The sequence below is a fragment of the Anabrus simplex genome, chromosome 8, assembly GCF_040414725.1.
Source record: "Anabrus simplex isolate iqAnaSimp1 chromosome 8, ASM4041472v1, whole genome shotgun sequence".
NCBI classification, from domain to species: Eukaryota; Metazoa; Arthropoda; class Insecta; order Orthoptera; family Tettigoniidae; genus Anabrus; species Anabrus simplex.
Window position 1 is genome coordinate 71,630,096 of NC_090272.1, and position 15,402 is coordinate 71,645,497.

Consider the following 15,402-nt stretch of genomic DNA (forward strand, 5'->3'; position numbering starts at 1 on the left):
GTGGTCCTACATCCTACTGAGTCAATGCCGTGCGCATTGTGTAACCTGCATATCGGTTTGAAATAAACATCAATTATTCGTCTGTGCCGTCTCTGTTTTTTCCCCAACTTTCATCCCTTTCGAACCACTCCTTCTTGGTGTAGCATTTGCTCTGTCAGTCAGTGTATGTAACCCTGGCATTGAGTAGGATAGAGTAGTTAGCTCTATGCCTCACTGCCATAGGTCAAGTTTCCCTTCAGCGCCATGTGCTTCTCTAGAAGTTAAAGTCTCATTTGAAATGTTTTTGATTTCCTGGCGGGAATCAAACATGTGTCCTTCCAGGTTAACTGAGCGCAACTTCATCACCTTGACTCGGTAGCTTCTATCAACATAACATAAACATTTGATTTAAGAAATGAATATATAAAGTGGCCCTCCTAAGATTTTCACCTCAGATACTGTGTTTACCTTATGTTAGACCCCAATTTCTTTTCATTTTTACAGTCGAAAAAAGTAAGAGTCTAATATGTGAGAACCTCCCATTTTGTGTGGTGAACACACGACTTTTAGACCTACATAACGGTAAAAGGCGAACATTTTTTTTGCTTTATGTCGCACTGACACAGATAGGTCTTATGGCAACAATGGGATAGGAAATGCCTAGGAATGGGAAGGAAGCAGTCATGGCCTTAACTAAGGTACAGCCCCAGCATTTGCCTGGTGTGAAAATGGGGAACCATGGAAAACCATCTTCAGAGCTGCCGACAGTGGGATTCGAACCCACTATCTCCCGATTACTGGATACCAGCTGCACTTAAGCGACTGCAGCTATCGAGCTTGGTAAATGGTGAACACATGACGTTTTGGTCTAGATACCATATTTACTCATGTAATGAACACCTTAGCATAATACAGCAGCCCCAGTTTACCCCTTAAAATTAAAGACAAATTTTGATGCTTTATGGACATTTCATTTTCAACAAAAATAGTAGGTAAGATTTGAAATATTAAAATTAGTTGGATTGCTGTATGCAATAAAACTAGTAAACATAGATCAACAGCTGAACACTCAATTGTGTTAAAAACACAGTACCATAGCATAGCATAGTAATTATTTCCTTACCATATGTGTGAATGGGACAACAGGGTGCAGTACTTTTAGGAGTGTACATACTGTAGTAAATATTGGTGATGATGAGAAATGATGAAAGGTGTGCTCATTATCAAATTCAAGTTTTTAAACAACTGTTTCTGAAAATCTCTAGTTAAGAGCAATTCATTATAACAAGCACAAAATAACCCAGTATTGTCAGAACGCCTGCAGAAGTTGGTTGTGTTGATAAAGTTCTTTTCTTTTGCAATGGATAGGAAATATATTCAACTTACACAGCAAGTTAGTAGTTTAGTTTTACCAATAATTAAATAAGTACAGCTGAACTTAATTTCCAATTTTAACTTATGGTACACCATATACCATACGTGTTTTGTTACATATTAGCTACACAGCTGATGCTAGTTGTTGATCAATACATCAATCATGGACTTGTTTTTCAGTAACACCATCAATACATTGTTTGTAATTGCTACTGGTTTGATCTAAGGCTATTTATGTTGAAGTTTACATTTGAGATGGTACTCGCTTTAATATATTAACCTCCCCCCACCCATATAAATTTTTTTGAGCTATGGCAAAACCATCATTTTTCAACTTAGTTGTATTTTTATTTGTTGCTTTTAATTTCACTTTTACCGAGCTCGATAGCTGCAGTCGTTTAAGTGCGGCCAGTATCCAGTAATTGGGAGATAGTGGGTTCGAACCCCACTGTCGGCAGCCCTGAAGATGGTTTTCCATGGTTTCCCATTTTCACACCTTAATTAAGGCCACGGCTGCATCCTTCCCATTCTTACGCCTTTCCTATCCCGTCGTCGCCATAAGAACTATCTGTGTCGGTGCGACGTAAAGCAAAAAAACCTTTTGATTACTCCAATATCTGATCATGTTAGAAAGAATATTGAATTTTTTGGGTACTGGCTTCACACCTTGCTTTCCTATAAAAGAGGCTAATTTGAAAGAGGTGGTAAAACTACACTTCTTGTTTCTGTATTTTTCAACTCAACAAAACACAAGTCTCTATCAAAAAGGAAGACGTAATTGGCACTGTTGTTTATTAACATTTGAAATACAATTTTGCATTGTTACTGTAGTGCTACGAAAGACTCCACTATGAAGTGGAATCCTTGCTCTTCTTGACAAATTATGTTGAGGGAGGTCTTATATACAGGGTTTTAAGTTTTATTTCCCTTGTCCAGAAAAGCCGGGGGGGGGGGGGCTAATATATGAGGCATCTAATAAACATGAAAATAGGGTATATTTCTACAAAATGAAGATAGTGAAAGGCGATTTTCTTCTAGGTGAATAACAATAAGACACACATGAATGAACATCCACTATGTATCCTATTAAAGTACCAAGACCAAGTTGCATTTTTAAATAGACCTATACCTATTTCTGTTGCTTGGAGGCAGCCATATTCACCTATGCAATTATTTCCATAGTCAAACATGTAACACTGGTGAAAAGGGATATTGAAGTGTGCTCGTGTTCAAATGTGGCATCAACATGCAAAATGCTGATGCGTCAGAGAATGTTTGTAAATCCACTCTGCCTGGCAATATCAACATGAGGTAAGAGTGAAAGCCCTTGGTTTCTTGACATATGGATAATAATTTTGCTACTGTAGATGGTAGATACAGTAGAAGTCAGAGAGAATTAATAACGGCGAAACATTTACTAGCTATAGCGTTTTGTCATTGTATCAGATTTTTTAAAAGTTGGGAAAAACCCCATGTACATTAAAATTGGAATGAGACGGTAATAAGTTTGCTCAAAACTTGCAATTTCGCGGATGATATCCACACTATGGCTTATGTACTTGTTTGTTATTTTTCGAAATCCGATACTACGTGAAAGTGTATGTTTAATTTCATTCTGAAAAAATTATAGTATCACTCCAGATGCTTCTGTGGCAAACATTTCAGTTTTCTTCCTCAAACAGCGACACCTAATCTATTGAAATAATAACAATAAGTTATTTTATTCATCCGACTCGTTGGCTGAATGGTCAGCGTACTGGCCTTCAGTTCAGAGGGTTCCGGGTTCGATTCCCCGGCCGGGTCGGGGATTTTAACCTTAATTGGTTAATTCCAATGGCCCGGGGGCTGGGCGTTTGTGCTGTCCCCAACATCTCTGCAACTCACACACCACACATAACACTATCCTCCACCACAATAACACGCAGTTACCTACATATGGGAGATGCCGTCCACCCTCATCGGAGGGTCTGCCTACAAGGGCTGCATTCGGCTAAAAATAGCCACACGAAATTATTATAGTTATTTTATTAATTTGACCACCTAATCAATACAATAAAATAACTTATTGTTATTATTTCAATCAAATATCATAATTACGGATCCAAAATATATTTATCACATGTAATGACACCTAATCTAACCGTACATGTATCATGAAAACATATTTCAAGCACATGTAGAGAAATGATAACCACCTCGCTAAAAATTTACATGGGAATAGCCTTTCCGAAATTTAACTAGACGCGAGAAAATATAAACTATCCTCTGAAATCAGTGATGTACTCTGCCATAACCTGAGGTGTATCACATTCTTACTTAACACATTGCAGACAGGAGAGAGTTAACTCGTCTTCACGAGACTCGTATGTTCGGCGACATCCGTCGAAACTTCTGAAACTAGCTGGCAGTCAAGGTTACTAGAATCTCGGAGTTGAAGCTTTTGTGTTACTCCACGATAGCTTTGCGTTACGTTCTTCTTCTGTTTTATGATTCATTTGCTAAGTTTTCCAACCTCTTGTTTACATCATTTAAGGAGCCATGTGGTGGGTAAGATGGCGCTTCCCAAAATGAACATGAGCTTAGATGCACACAAGATTTTTAATGAATTATATGCGGATAGGTAACCGGATTGCCCCAGTGATGTTGATTATCGTGAGTTCGAGGTTGAAAGCTATTCTAACAAAAATGGTTTGGTTGATAATAATGATGTACGCTCTCCAAAACAACGTGACGTAGAGCTGGTCGAGAACGAGGCTGAAAGTGATATTGAAGTGTAAATGGAAGTATATGTCTATTTATTCTCATGAATGGGTAGAAAATAATAGTTCACCGACTTAAGAGGATTTCCCAGGAGTTCCTGGCATAATGGTAAGACTTTATGAACCTCAAAAATATTGAGTAGTAGTGCTTACTTTTAGTGATGATTTCTTTGAACTTGTTGCCGAGCATACGTAATTGTATCACCAGCAAACTACTTCATCACACAAAATATTCCCTAAGAGCTTGAAGTGGACTGACGAAACAATACGAAACGATAATTTTTTGCTTTGTTTATACTGATAGGACAGGTAAAAAGAGTCATATTGGAAAGACTACTGGCCAACTGATCCCCTCATTGAAACCACCATATACAATGAGTAGAAGTAGATTTGAGCAGATACCACACCAGGGAACATTATTAAGACTCTTACCAAAGGTCTCCTGTAAATTTCACCATTATCAGTACAGGTTAGTGAAGCTCGACTTTATTTATGTGCATGCACTGTAACAATACGTTACACAGAAAACGGCCGAGCACATGGGTTGAGCAGTGTGAAGTTCACCCGGTCTGCAATGTGTTAATTTCAGTATACAACATTAAAATTAAGCAATCGTTTACTTCAGCCTTTCTTTTTAATGAGTTAACAACAACTGCTATCGGCCACGTTATTTATGCTATTATTACGAAAATTGTGTTATCCTCTTTCATTTTCAATTTTCTTTAGAGAACAACAGTCGGTGGGTATTACTCAGACATTGCCTTTGAATGTCGACGAGAGAGCTTGCAAGTGTACATAGCAAGAAAAAGATACCGAAGATGTTTGATAGTATTTTGTGGCAAACGTTTCAGCTTTCTTATTCAAACAGCGTCACCTAACCTAACTTAACCATACTATATGTATGATGAAAACATATTTCAAGCACCAGTAGAGAAATGATAATCTTCTCGCTATAAATTTATGTGGGAATGGCCTTTCCAAAATTTAATAATAATAATAATAATAATAATAATAATAATAATAATAATAATAATAATAATAATGTTATTTGCTTTACGTCCCACTAACCACTTTTATGGTTTTCGGAGATGCCGAGGTGCCAGAATTTAGTCCCGCAGGAGTTCTTTTACGTGCCAGTAAATCTACTGAAATGAGGCTGATGTATTTGAGCACCTTCAAATACTCGGCCCAAAATTTAACCAGGCACGAGAAAATATAAACTAACCTCTGAAATCAATGATGCACTCTGCCATATCTTGATGTGTATTGCATTCTTACTTAATTTCAATGTATAGTACCGTACTTACGCGAATAATCCCCGCTGCCAAATAATCGCCACACCCTAATTTTAGGAAGGCTAATTTTGAAAAAAGTTAAAAGAACTTAAATTCCCTCCATTGACAGAGTAACATCGGCATAAACAAACATTTCATAACACTCCGCGAGGTCCACATGGTTAACGCAAATATTAACGTGTAAATTTACGGATATAGCTGCTTTGCCTGAACATATTTGAGAAACACATTATCACAGCTATAAAATATATCTGCCATGAAAATTATCAAATTTTCAAGTAGGACTTGCAGTAGGCTCAATTCCCTCGTCTCTTGCATCACTAGTATCCTCTCCTAAATTACTTACAAATTCGTTACACACCATGCCTAAAACTCTTCTCACACGCGGTCTTTTCTTATGAGTAGATATTAACACAACCAGTGGTGGATAATTCTTTTTCATGCAATGTAAACAGCTGAAACAGACACACCGGTGAACTCTGATGTTAGTTTTGCAATATGGTAAAACCTCATTAATATGAAGTCATTGGGACGCAAAAATCGGACTTTGATTTACGTGATTTTGAATTAACCGCCAACTCGTACTTCAGAAATGCCAACCCTTGCTGCATCAAAATATATTCTGAGATCCGTTACTGCATGCAATTAACAATGATTCATATCACTTCGCGAGGTCCACATGGTTAACGCAAATATTAACATGTAAATTTGATTGACTTCAAATGCAATGAAAAAGAACCATTTTCAAAATGTATTCAACAAGGTGCATTTACAGTATTCAAATAATGCACTTGGATAACTCACTGACAAACATAACCTCACGCAACGAAAGATAAAAATATTCAAAGACGAGAAGTCTATGCTGACTCCCCTGTGCAAGTACTGTACTTTATTCATTGGATTACTGTACTGTATGCATTTTTAGATGGCTTGTATTTGCACAGAAAGTACCCGATGGCCTTAAAACATTATGGCTTATCGAACTTTCCTATGATGAGGGGAGGAAGTCTTTCGCTTCCGTCTGCATTGCAACACAGTATAGTGACCCCATCTCCTTTTAAAAAGTCCAACTGGGCTAGGCATTAAAAAAACCAATGCAGTTCAATTGGCATTGACAATATTGTTCGTTGGATACGAATTGATAATTGTGAGCCACGCTTTTTCGCCGACTGTCTGCATCACCAACGAGAATCACCACTGTTCGTGGATTCTTCTTCTTCGCACACCGTCTGTTATGTGATACTGTGGCATTCCTTAAAACACTGAACACAAAAGAATTACTATTTCACTCAAACTTAGCAACTATGAAACAAACTGTCAACACACCGAAGTGAGTGAAAGTGCGGAAAGCTACCCCTGCATGTTCTGGAAGACGCATTCTATCGTGGCAGGAGAAATTTTGAATTTAAATTACTGTATCAAATACTATTTTTAAATGCAAAGGCAGTTTTAAATTTAAAGTCTGAATTGTTTTCCGTTTAAATATGACATATAGGGGCAGTTTTCTTCCACCTGTGGTTACACAAAGCATAACTGTACATCCAATATCGAAAACTAGGTGTGCCAGGAGCATGTTGCCAACACTGATGCAAATAAAACCCGCACCCCAATTTCGTGCCACATTTTTTTTAAAAATGCGGGTATTATTAGTGTAAATAAGGTATTAAAATTAAGCGATCGTTTACTTAGCCTTTATTTCTAACGAGTTTACAACTGCTATCAACTATGTTATTTATGTATTTATTACGAGAACATGTTCTCCTCTTTCATTCCTAATTTTCTTTATGGTACAGCAGTTCACAGGTAATACTAATTGTCTCCTACATCCCTTTCAAATGTCGAAGACAGAGATTGCAAGTATACACAGCAAGAAAACTATACCAAAGGTCACATATTGTGGCAAATGCTTCAGTTTTCTTAGTAGAACAGCGTCACCTAACCTAACTTAACCATATATATACCATGAAAACACATATTAAGCACCAGTAAAAAAGCAATAACCTTCTCACTATAAATTTACATGGGAAGAGCCTTACCGATATTTAACCAGACGCGAGAAAACGAACTAACCTCTGAAATCAAAGATACACTCTGCCATATCCTGAGGTGTATCACATTCTTACTTAATTTCAGTATTAAAATTAAGCGATCATTTACTTCAGCCTTTATTTTTAACGAGTTAATGACTGTTATCGGACAAATTATTTACGCATTTATTATGAAAACATGTTCTCCTCTTTCATTTTGAATTTTCTTTACAGAGCTGTCAACATGAAGCTTGTATTTATCACACTTTCTTCAAATTCAGTTACTTCCTTATGCATATAAATGAATAGCCAGGTGTACATCAAAAATAGGAAACTAGGAAGGAGGAAGTGAACAAAAAAAAAAAAAACATAAACCAATGACAGGTAACATAAGTTCACGGAATTTCATCTGTACTGCTTTTGAATCATAACTATAATACATTTTACTCACCGATTCATCTGCGTGGTTCTGCTTAGCACCTGCTGCAGCGCCTGACTGGACCATGTTATTCCGATACACTTGGTTTTCCCGAATCTCACGAGCTTCCGCAATCATTTGTCCTAAGATATTTGGTTGCTTGGCATTACCTATAAATTAACCAAACAAATGAATGTAGTATGGTTTCAAAAGAACAAGCTAGACTGTAACAGTAATCAAAAAGTAAATTGAAATTGAAAAAAATATAAATGAAATACCCAAATGGATAATCAGAGCAATGTTGGAGAAATATGAAATGTATGAAATGTCTTGGAGAAGGTTAAAAGAAAACAAAATATGGTTATTCCCCATAGAAAGATAACAAATTCAACTGTAGGCAGAATAAGTTAGAAAGTGAAAAAAAAATCAAGACAATTCTGTACTTATGATTAGTTTAAAGATTTAACAAGAGGATGATTAGTAATAAAAGCAGGAAAAAAGCACATCTGATGAAACTGAGGAGAGCTTAAATAGAAATCTTACAAAGAGTAGAAATATCAGACATTAATCTGAGAGAAGAGGGTCACAATCTGAGAGTAACAATTTCGAAGATGAGATCGCAAAGGCAGTAAATAGAATATCAGAGAGGAGTTTTAGGAAGAAGAAGATTACAATAAACAGCAAGTACCTATCACCACCATTTCCCTTTATCCAGCTGTAGCCGGGTAGGGGCAAATATGGTTCCTCTCCACTTTCTTCAGCCTTTCCACCACCCCTCCTCCAATAATGTGTCCCAGTCCAGGTTTCTTTCTATAATACTGCGTTGGATTGTGTCCTTCCATTACTCATATGCTTTATGTGCCCAAACCATCTTAGTCGGCCCTTCTCTATTCTATCATTCATGTTTTCCACTCCAATTTCTTCCCAGACTTTCTCATTCCCTATTTTGTCTCTTCTACTCTTGTGTATAATACTCCTCAAGAACATTTCGGCTACCTGTATTTTATTCTCATCCTTCTTTGTCACTGTCTAGGTTTCTGCTCCTTAAGTTGTTATGGGTACATAATACATCTTGTGCATAGCTTTCTTTGCTTCCATTGGCACATCCTTGTCCCATAAGATGTTTCTTACACTATGATAGAAACAGCTTCCAGCTTGAATCCTCTTACTAATCTCAGCATCCAGTCAAGCATTCTCCAGTAATTCACTCCCCAGGTATTTGAACGTCTCCACTACTTCCAGGGGCTTGTCTGCAATTATAATCTGACCTTTCCCTTCTTTCTCCTCTCTAGTCATAACAAGCGTTTTTCTCTTTTCTACACTTATTTTCAATCCACATTCTTCGATCTTCCCATTCACCACATCCAACTGTTCTTGAAAATTCATGTCCTCTTCTCCCCAAATCACAATATCATCTGCAAATAACATGTTCATTTCTCTTCCTCCATATGCTGCTTTTGCTGTTCTCATGTCATCATCCATTACTATTGTAAACAGGATTGGCGATAGAACACTTCCCTGTCTCAGCCCATTAGTTATTTTGAACCAACTTGTCCTGCCAACTTGTGTTTGCATGACTACAACATTCCTTGTACATGTACATTGCCACGATCATTTTTATTAATCCCTGTCCAATTCCTTTTTGCACCAGACTGTCCCAAACTTTAGTTCTGGGGACACTGTCATATGCCTTTTCAATGTCAATGAATGTCATCACCATATCATTCCCATACTCCCATTGCTTTTCCATTAGTTGTCTTGTAATGAAAATGGGCTCCATTGTTGACCTCTCACTTCTGAAACCAAACTGATTTTCCTGTATCTGATTTTCAACCCTCAACCTTATACTACTTTCCAGTATCTTAGCAACATGGGATATCAGAGTAATTCCCCTGTAGTTCTTCAATACTTTATCGCCTTTCTTGAAAATTGGGACGATTATTCCTTTTTGCCAATCCTCAGGGACCTCCTTATTCTCCCAGACAATCCTGCGAACTCAATATGTCCACTGCAGGCCTACAGCTCCTGCTTCCTTTATCATCTCCACTGAAATTTAATCTATTCCAGCAGTTTTTTCATTCTCCATCTTTTTTACGGCCATTTCAATTTCCTTATCCATTTCTTTATCAACTAATTGCCTTTCCTGGTCGTCCAATGAATGACTTTCCTGGTTTTGTTAATATTATGCCACCTTCATCCTTCACAAATCTGGTGTTTACTTGATCTCTCTTTTTGTTTCTTACGATACCATACAGTAATTTCTTGGTGCCCTGCATATCATCTCTCAATTTCTGTGTGAATAAGGCCGAGCTTCTCTTCTTTTCTTCCTCCACCACTTTACTGGTCAAATTCTTTGCCTCCACACATTTTCTTCTATTTTCTTCAGTCTTAAATGTTTTCCATGCTTTCCATGCCATTTTCTTTTCCTTCATTTTAACCTTTACCCTATTATTCCACCAGTGTGTCTCTTTGTCTTTTACATTTCCTGATGTTCTACCACATACCTTTTCTGCACATTCCTTAAATCTTTTGCATTCATCTTCAACATTCCCCATCTCTGTCCTGGGTACCAAGGGTATTATTTCCCTCTGAAAGTCTTCTTGTATGCTTTTCTCCTTCAACTTCCATACTATAATTCTTTTCTCTCTTCTTAATGGGGGTTTTTCAACCTTTCGCACTTTCAATTTTCCTATCACAACTCTATGATCTCCATCAAAGGCTTCTTCAGACATGGCTGTAATATCTAAAAGGTTCTTCCAGGGTTCTTTCTCTATGATTATATAATCAATCATGGTCTTTGTTCATCTGTCTCCCCAACCATACCTTGTAATCTTCTGACTGTTCTTCTTCTTCCTAAGTACCTACTCCAATCAAAATTATATTACTGTTTGCTCCGTTTCAAACAACAATAATGTCAACACTTAGAATTACTAAATAATTTTATTAAAAACACATCCTATATAAAATTCTGGACAAATGAGCCAGACCAGGTGGTAAACTATAACCTATTGATGGACTCCGTTTCACTTATGATTCAGTCATCCCCATGCAGACCTGCAACACTCGGTGCCAATGACTTACAGAAGCAAATAAGTATTTATTTTAACAGTAAGTGTTTAATAACTTACTACATTTACATAGAACTGGTAAAGGGTTTTACTATCTAACAAACAAACCCATGGCTCAACAGCTTATTAGGGCCTTGGCCTACCAAGCCAGATGGCCTGCAGATACTGGAGTGCCACGTTGAAACCATGAAAACCACCTCAGACAAATCGCTTGGCTTTCACAACTGGGTCCATTGCCTCTTGTATCAGACAGCTCCTTCGTTTGTCTCGCAAGCCTGAGTGAATCCTGTTCCGGCCCGTAGTACACAATCCCAGCCCATGCTGGGAATCAAAGCTAGGCCCTCCAGCTGATATTCTATCCCTACACTATGTAGCAGGCATCTAACAAACAAGCACATTACTGTAAATATAATTTAGTACTTGTTTCAGCCAGCTATGAGCTACAATTACACAACTCCCATAATTTTCTGCAGTTCCTTTTGCTTTTCCTCCTCCTTCCGCAGTACTCCTCGATTCTCTGGCTCACCTTAACTTCTTGTTCTTCTGAGAATATGGACTCAGGCAGAAAGTGAAGTCATCAACTTTATTATTATTATTATTATTATTATTATTATTATTATTATTTACTCATGAAACCACTGAAGAGCTTGATGAGCTAAATACACATGTTTATGCAAGTGTGTGACCAGCTTGATGAGCTAAGTACACATAAATTCATAACCCGTAAGTTTTACAGTCTGTCAAACCACTTTAAACCATGCATGTACATTATGTATAAATTTGCCTACTTTACATAAACCTGATAATGATTGTGAACTAGTGATAATTAGGGCTCGGAAGTTGAGGAAAAATCCTGTTTCTCTCGAGTGTCTGGAGATTAAGCCCTACATAATATATGTACATTCTGAGTCATTGTAGGCCAAAAAATGGTGGGTTTTATTTTTCCTTTTTGTTTTGCCCTTTTTTAAAAGCATTTTCTGGCTTATTGGTCCCCCTTTTTTTTTTACATCTTAACAGCATTTTTTCAACTTCACATTCTTTCGACTAAATTTTTACTGCCGATTCTCAATTCAAATCATTATCTGTTCAATCTTCTCTTAAACATCTTTTCTGAAGTAAATATACTGTATTTATGCGAATAATCCCTGCATATATATATATATATTTTAAATGCGACACGAAATTGGGGTGCGGGTTTTATTTGCGTCAAGGTTGGCAACATGCTCCTGGCTCACCTAGTTTTTTATGTTGGGTGTACAGTTATGCTTTGTGTAACTGCAGATGAAATATAACTGTCCCAATATGTCATATTTAAATGGAAAATTATTCAGACTTTTAATTCTAAACTGCCTTTATGTTTTAAAAAATTAGTACTTTGACTAATTTAAATTCAAAATTTCTCCGCGTCACCTTGATCAATATTTTAACCCTAATCTAAACTTAAACAAGATATCAGAGAAGCCCAACATCCTTTTCGACTTTCTCATTAGGGTTTTAAAAAATACCAAGTTTTCAGGTCAGGGCTCGATCGTACACACAGTACACAACACGTTTTCAGGTTATTTACCCCCACCGCATCATTCCCCCGCTCCACCTTAAACACCTCCCCTTTATCCCTACTACCTCTGTCCTTCTCCCCCTTCCCTCCAACTCCGCCTCTGCCCCGTTCTTGCTTCCACATACAACTCGTAGCTTAGTTCCTCTCCACACATCAGGCTCCACAGCACATTGAGCAAGGTGAGTTTCATACTATTAGTTTTCTTTTGTTTTCAATCAGTCTTTCTTCTTCCTCTCAGTTTCCTTACCTCTTTGTGTCTTTTGCATACGTAATTAGACCTCGTTTTTCTTTAGGTTGTTTACGTTCTGTATCGGACTGAGAAGCATAGGTCTTATATAGGAAAAAAGGGCCTTCACCTTCATAGCTTTCCACTGCTCGACGTACCGCAACACTTTAAACTTTAAAGCCGCTGTTACACATCAATTGGTTTTAAAAGTTGTTTCTCTATTTAGAGATCCATTTTACTCTGTCGCAACAAGACAGCAACTTCAAGATTTTAATGTGTATATTCAAGATTTTAAGCAGATACCCAACTAAGACTCAGCATTAAAGCTTGGCTTTCCTCCTCACATCAAGATTAATCAAGACTATCATGTCTTAAATACATTATAACAAGAAGAATCACGTTTATTAAACTTTAAATGTGGATCCGTCATGGACTATCTTACTTTTAAGTGTTACACTTGATATTTGTGTGTCATGTGTGTGAATATTGTCTTGTACATATTGTTATTTTGCTCTTTTTAATGATCGGCACACATAGTGTCGAAACCGGGTACCATATTAAACATGTTGTGATACATTGCACAATATAGTTATATTGTACAGAAAAGGTGGAATCCTTAAATTTACCTTATCTTATTGTAATTCTCAGTTCAATATGGACCATCCATGAAGTTTTAACTTTAGGTATATGTGCAAATAAGTGAAATACTGACAGGAGAAAATTTTGATGCGAGTGTGTTTGAAGAGCGATTTTCATCACAACATCTCACTTGCTTCAAGTATGCACCCTTAATATCCGTTGAGTTGGAGAGAAGTTTCTCGATGTTTTGCGAAGTGCTGTCTGAAAACAGATGATCCTTTACACCTAAGAACCTGGAGATGACTATGGTGATAGGATTACTACGATGCCAACTAAGACATGGTTTCTGAATTCCAATTTCTGTAACCCTAGTGTGGTTAAGCCAAATGACATCTGTGAAACCAGAGTTTACACATGATGATGAAGGTAGCTATCATATAACCCACCAATGAATTCATGATGTAACAATTCACTTGCAGTTGCTCTCTCTTCAGGATTTTTTACTAAACAGCGGCTAACAAAGTCTATGAATTCAGGTGACCACTGATCTGGTTCCCGAAATGAAGGCGGGGGTTTTGTGGGAATCATGAAGATAGCTCTCATAGGATGGATGTCACCATAGGGCGGCTTTCCTTCAGCCATTTCTAGAGCTGTTATACCTGAAAACAAAATAAAAAATATCAATTAATGGAACAAAACTAAGAAACTATTACTGTATTACTGTGATGTTATTAGTAGCATCAACTTCACCATATTAATATTGTAGGTTAAAGTGTTCTAAATATGATTTTAAAAATCACGAATTCTGAATTTGTTCCAAGGTAAAAATTAGCAGCCTTAAAAAATATATGCCGGTATATAAAAAAAAAGCCACTTAACAACTGGATTGTATTTAATTCAGTAAGTAATAAATTTAGGCAAGAAAATTAAAAATTGTGCACGATATTTTGTACCGAAAACCCAAAAATTGATATTTTTCCTTAAGAATTATTCATATAGGATTTCAATGTAAATACTATTTATGTAGTCTTAAAAATGAGACAGAGGATGCAAAAAAAATGATACACTTGTACACAGAAATTTTTCTGTGGCTTTATTTTCATTAATTATGTTGATGTAATGCCTCAAATCTCGTACATCTGGCGAATTACGTAAAAGTTATTTTTTTTGTCAGAAAAAAGGGATAACATATTTTTAATAATTTTTCTTTCAAAACTGAAACCTATATTTAAAAAAAACATAGGCAGCCGTCTATGTAACAGACTTTGGTGTGTATGTATGTATGTATGTATGTATGTATGTATGTATGTATGTATGTATGTATGTATGTATGTATGTATTGTGACATTTTAGGTCTACTGTGATCGGCCGTGGATTTTATAAAACCGGACTGTACCCCAGGTGTCTTGCGCGGAGTGTCGACAGGGAAATGCAAAGGGGTGATTTTTTTTGTTTATCTTTTGTGTAACCTGCTGAGGAGTGAAAGACAATGTTATTACCACAAGAGAAGACGAGAAAATTTTGTAATACAGCTGAACCTTTCACCCACGACAAGTATTACGTTAAAAATCTTTCGTCATATTACCATGTCAGATCCGACATCCTAATAGTCACTCTCCAACAAGTATGCATAAACACCGTGATACCACACTTCAGGAAGGCACGAATAGCAATAATTGAAAATTAAGTTAATTATGGAATTAATTATATAATTATTTAACAAGAAATTAACGGACATCTCAATTACAACGCCGAGGAATTCAGGACGTCAACTGAATCATGAGGTGTGACGTCAGAGCTCGGAACATAGGTGGCGAGCTGATACTAGAATATTCTCATTCATTCTCTCAAGTTTGTTTCGCTCTTGTTCTCTGCTGGCTACGTGATTGCTCGGGAAGTTACTACATAGGAAGATCTCCTACAGGCCTGGACACAGCTGTTATTCGCTCTACGAGGGGAGCAGTGTTATTTCAGCGCAGCTTTAACAGATCATTTCAACATCTTAACAGACGTCAATAGTGTTAGAAAAGAAGGCACGTATCATCCTTTGCTAATTGTGAAACCACGAGTTCGATGCATTTGTGTTAATATTTTTGTGAAAGTTTCAGTGTACTGCAAG

The 15,402-nt window shown here is 36.9% G+C and overlaps 1 protein-coding gene across 5 annotated transcripts in view; it reads right to left on the minus strand.

Moving 5' to 3' along the window:
- The window catches only part of hpo (serine/threonine-protein kinase hippo), a 514,540-nt gene that overhangs the window by 26,275 nt on the left and 472,863 nt on the right, over nt 1–15,402 (minus strand). For all 5 annotated transcript variants that reach the window (XM_067152280.2, XM_067152278.2, XM_067152277.2 and 2 more), the window contains 2 exons: nt 13,730–13,942; nt 7,886–8,022 (listed from right to left, as the gene is read on the minus strand). In XM_067152280.2, the coding sequence (XP_067008381.1) occupies nt 7,886–8,022; nt 13,730–13,942 (350 nt within the window). The remainder of the gene's footprint in view (nt 1–7,885; nt 8,023–13,729; nt 13,943–15,402) is intronic.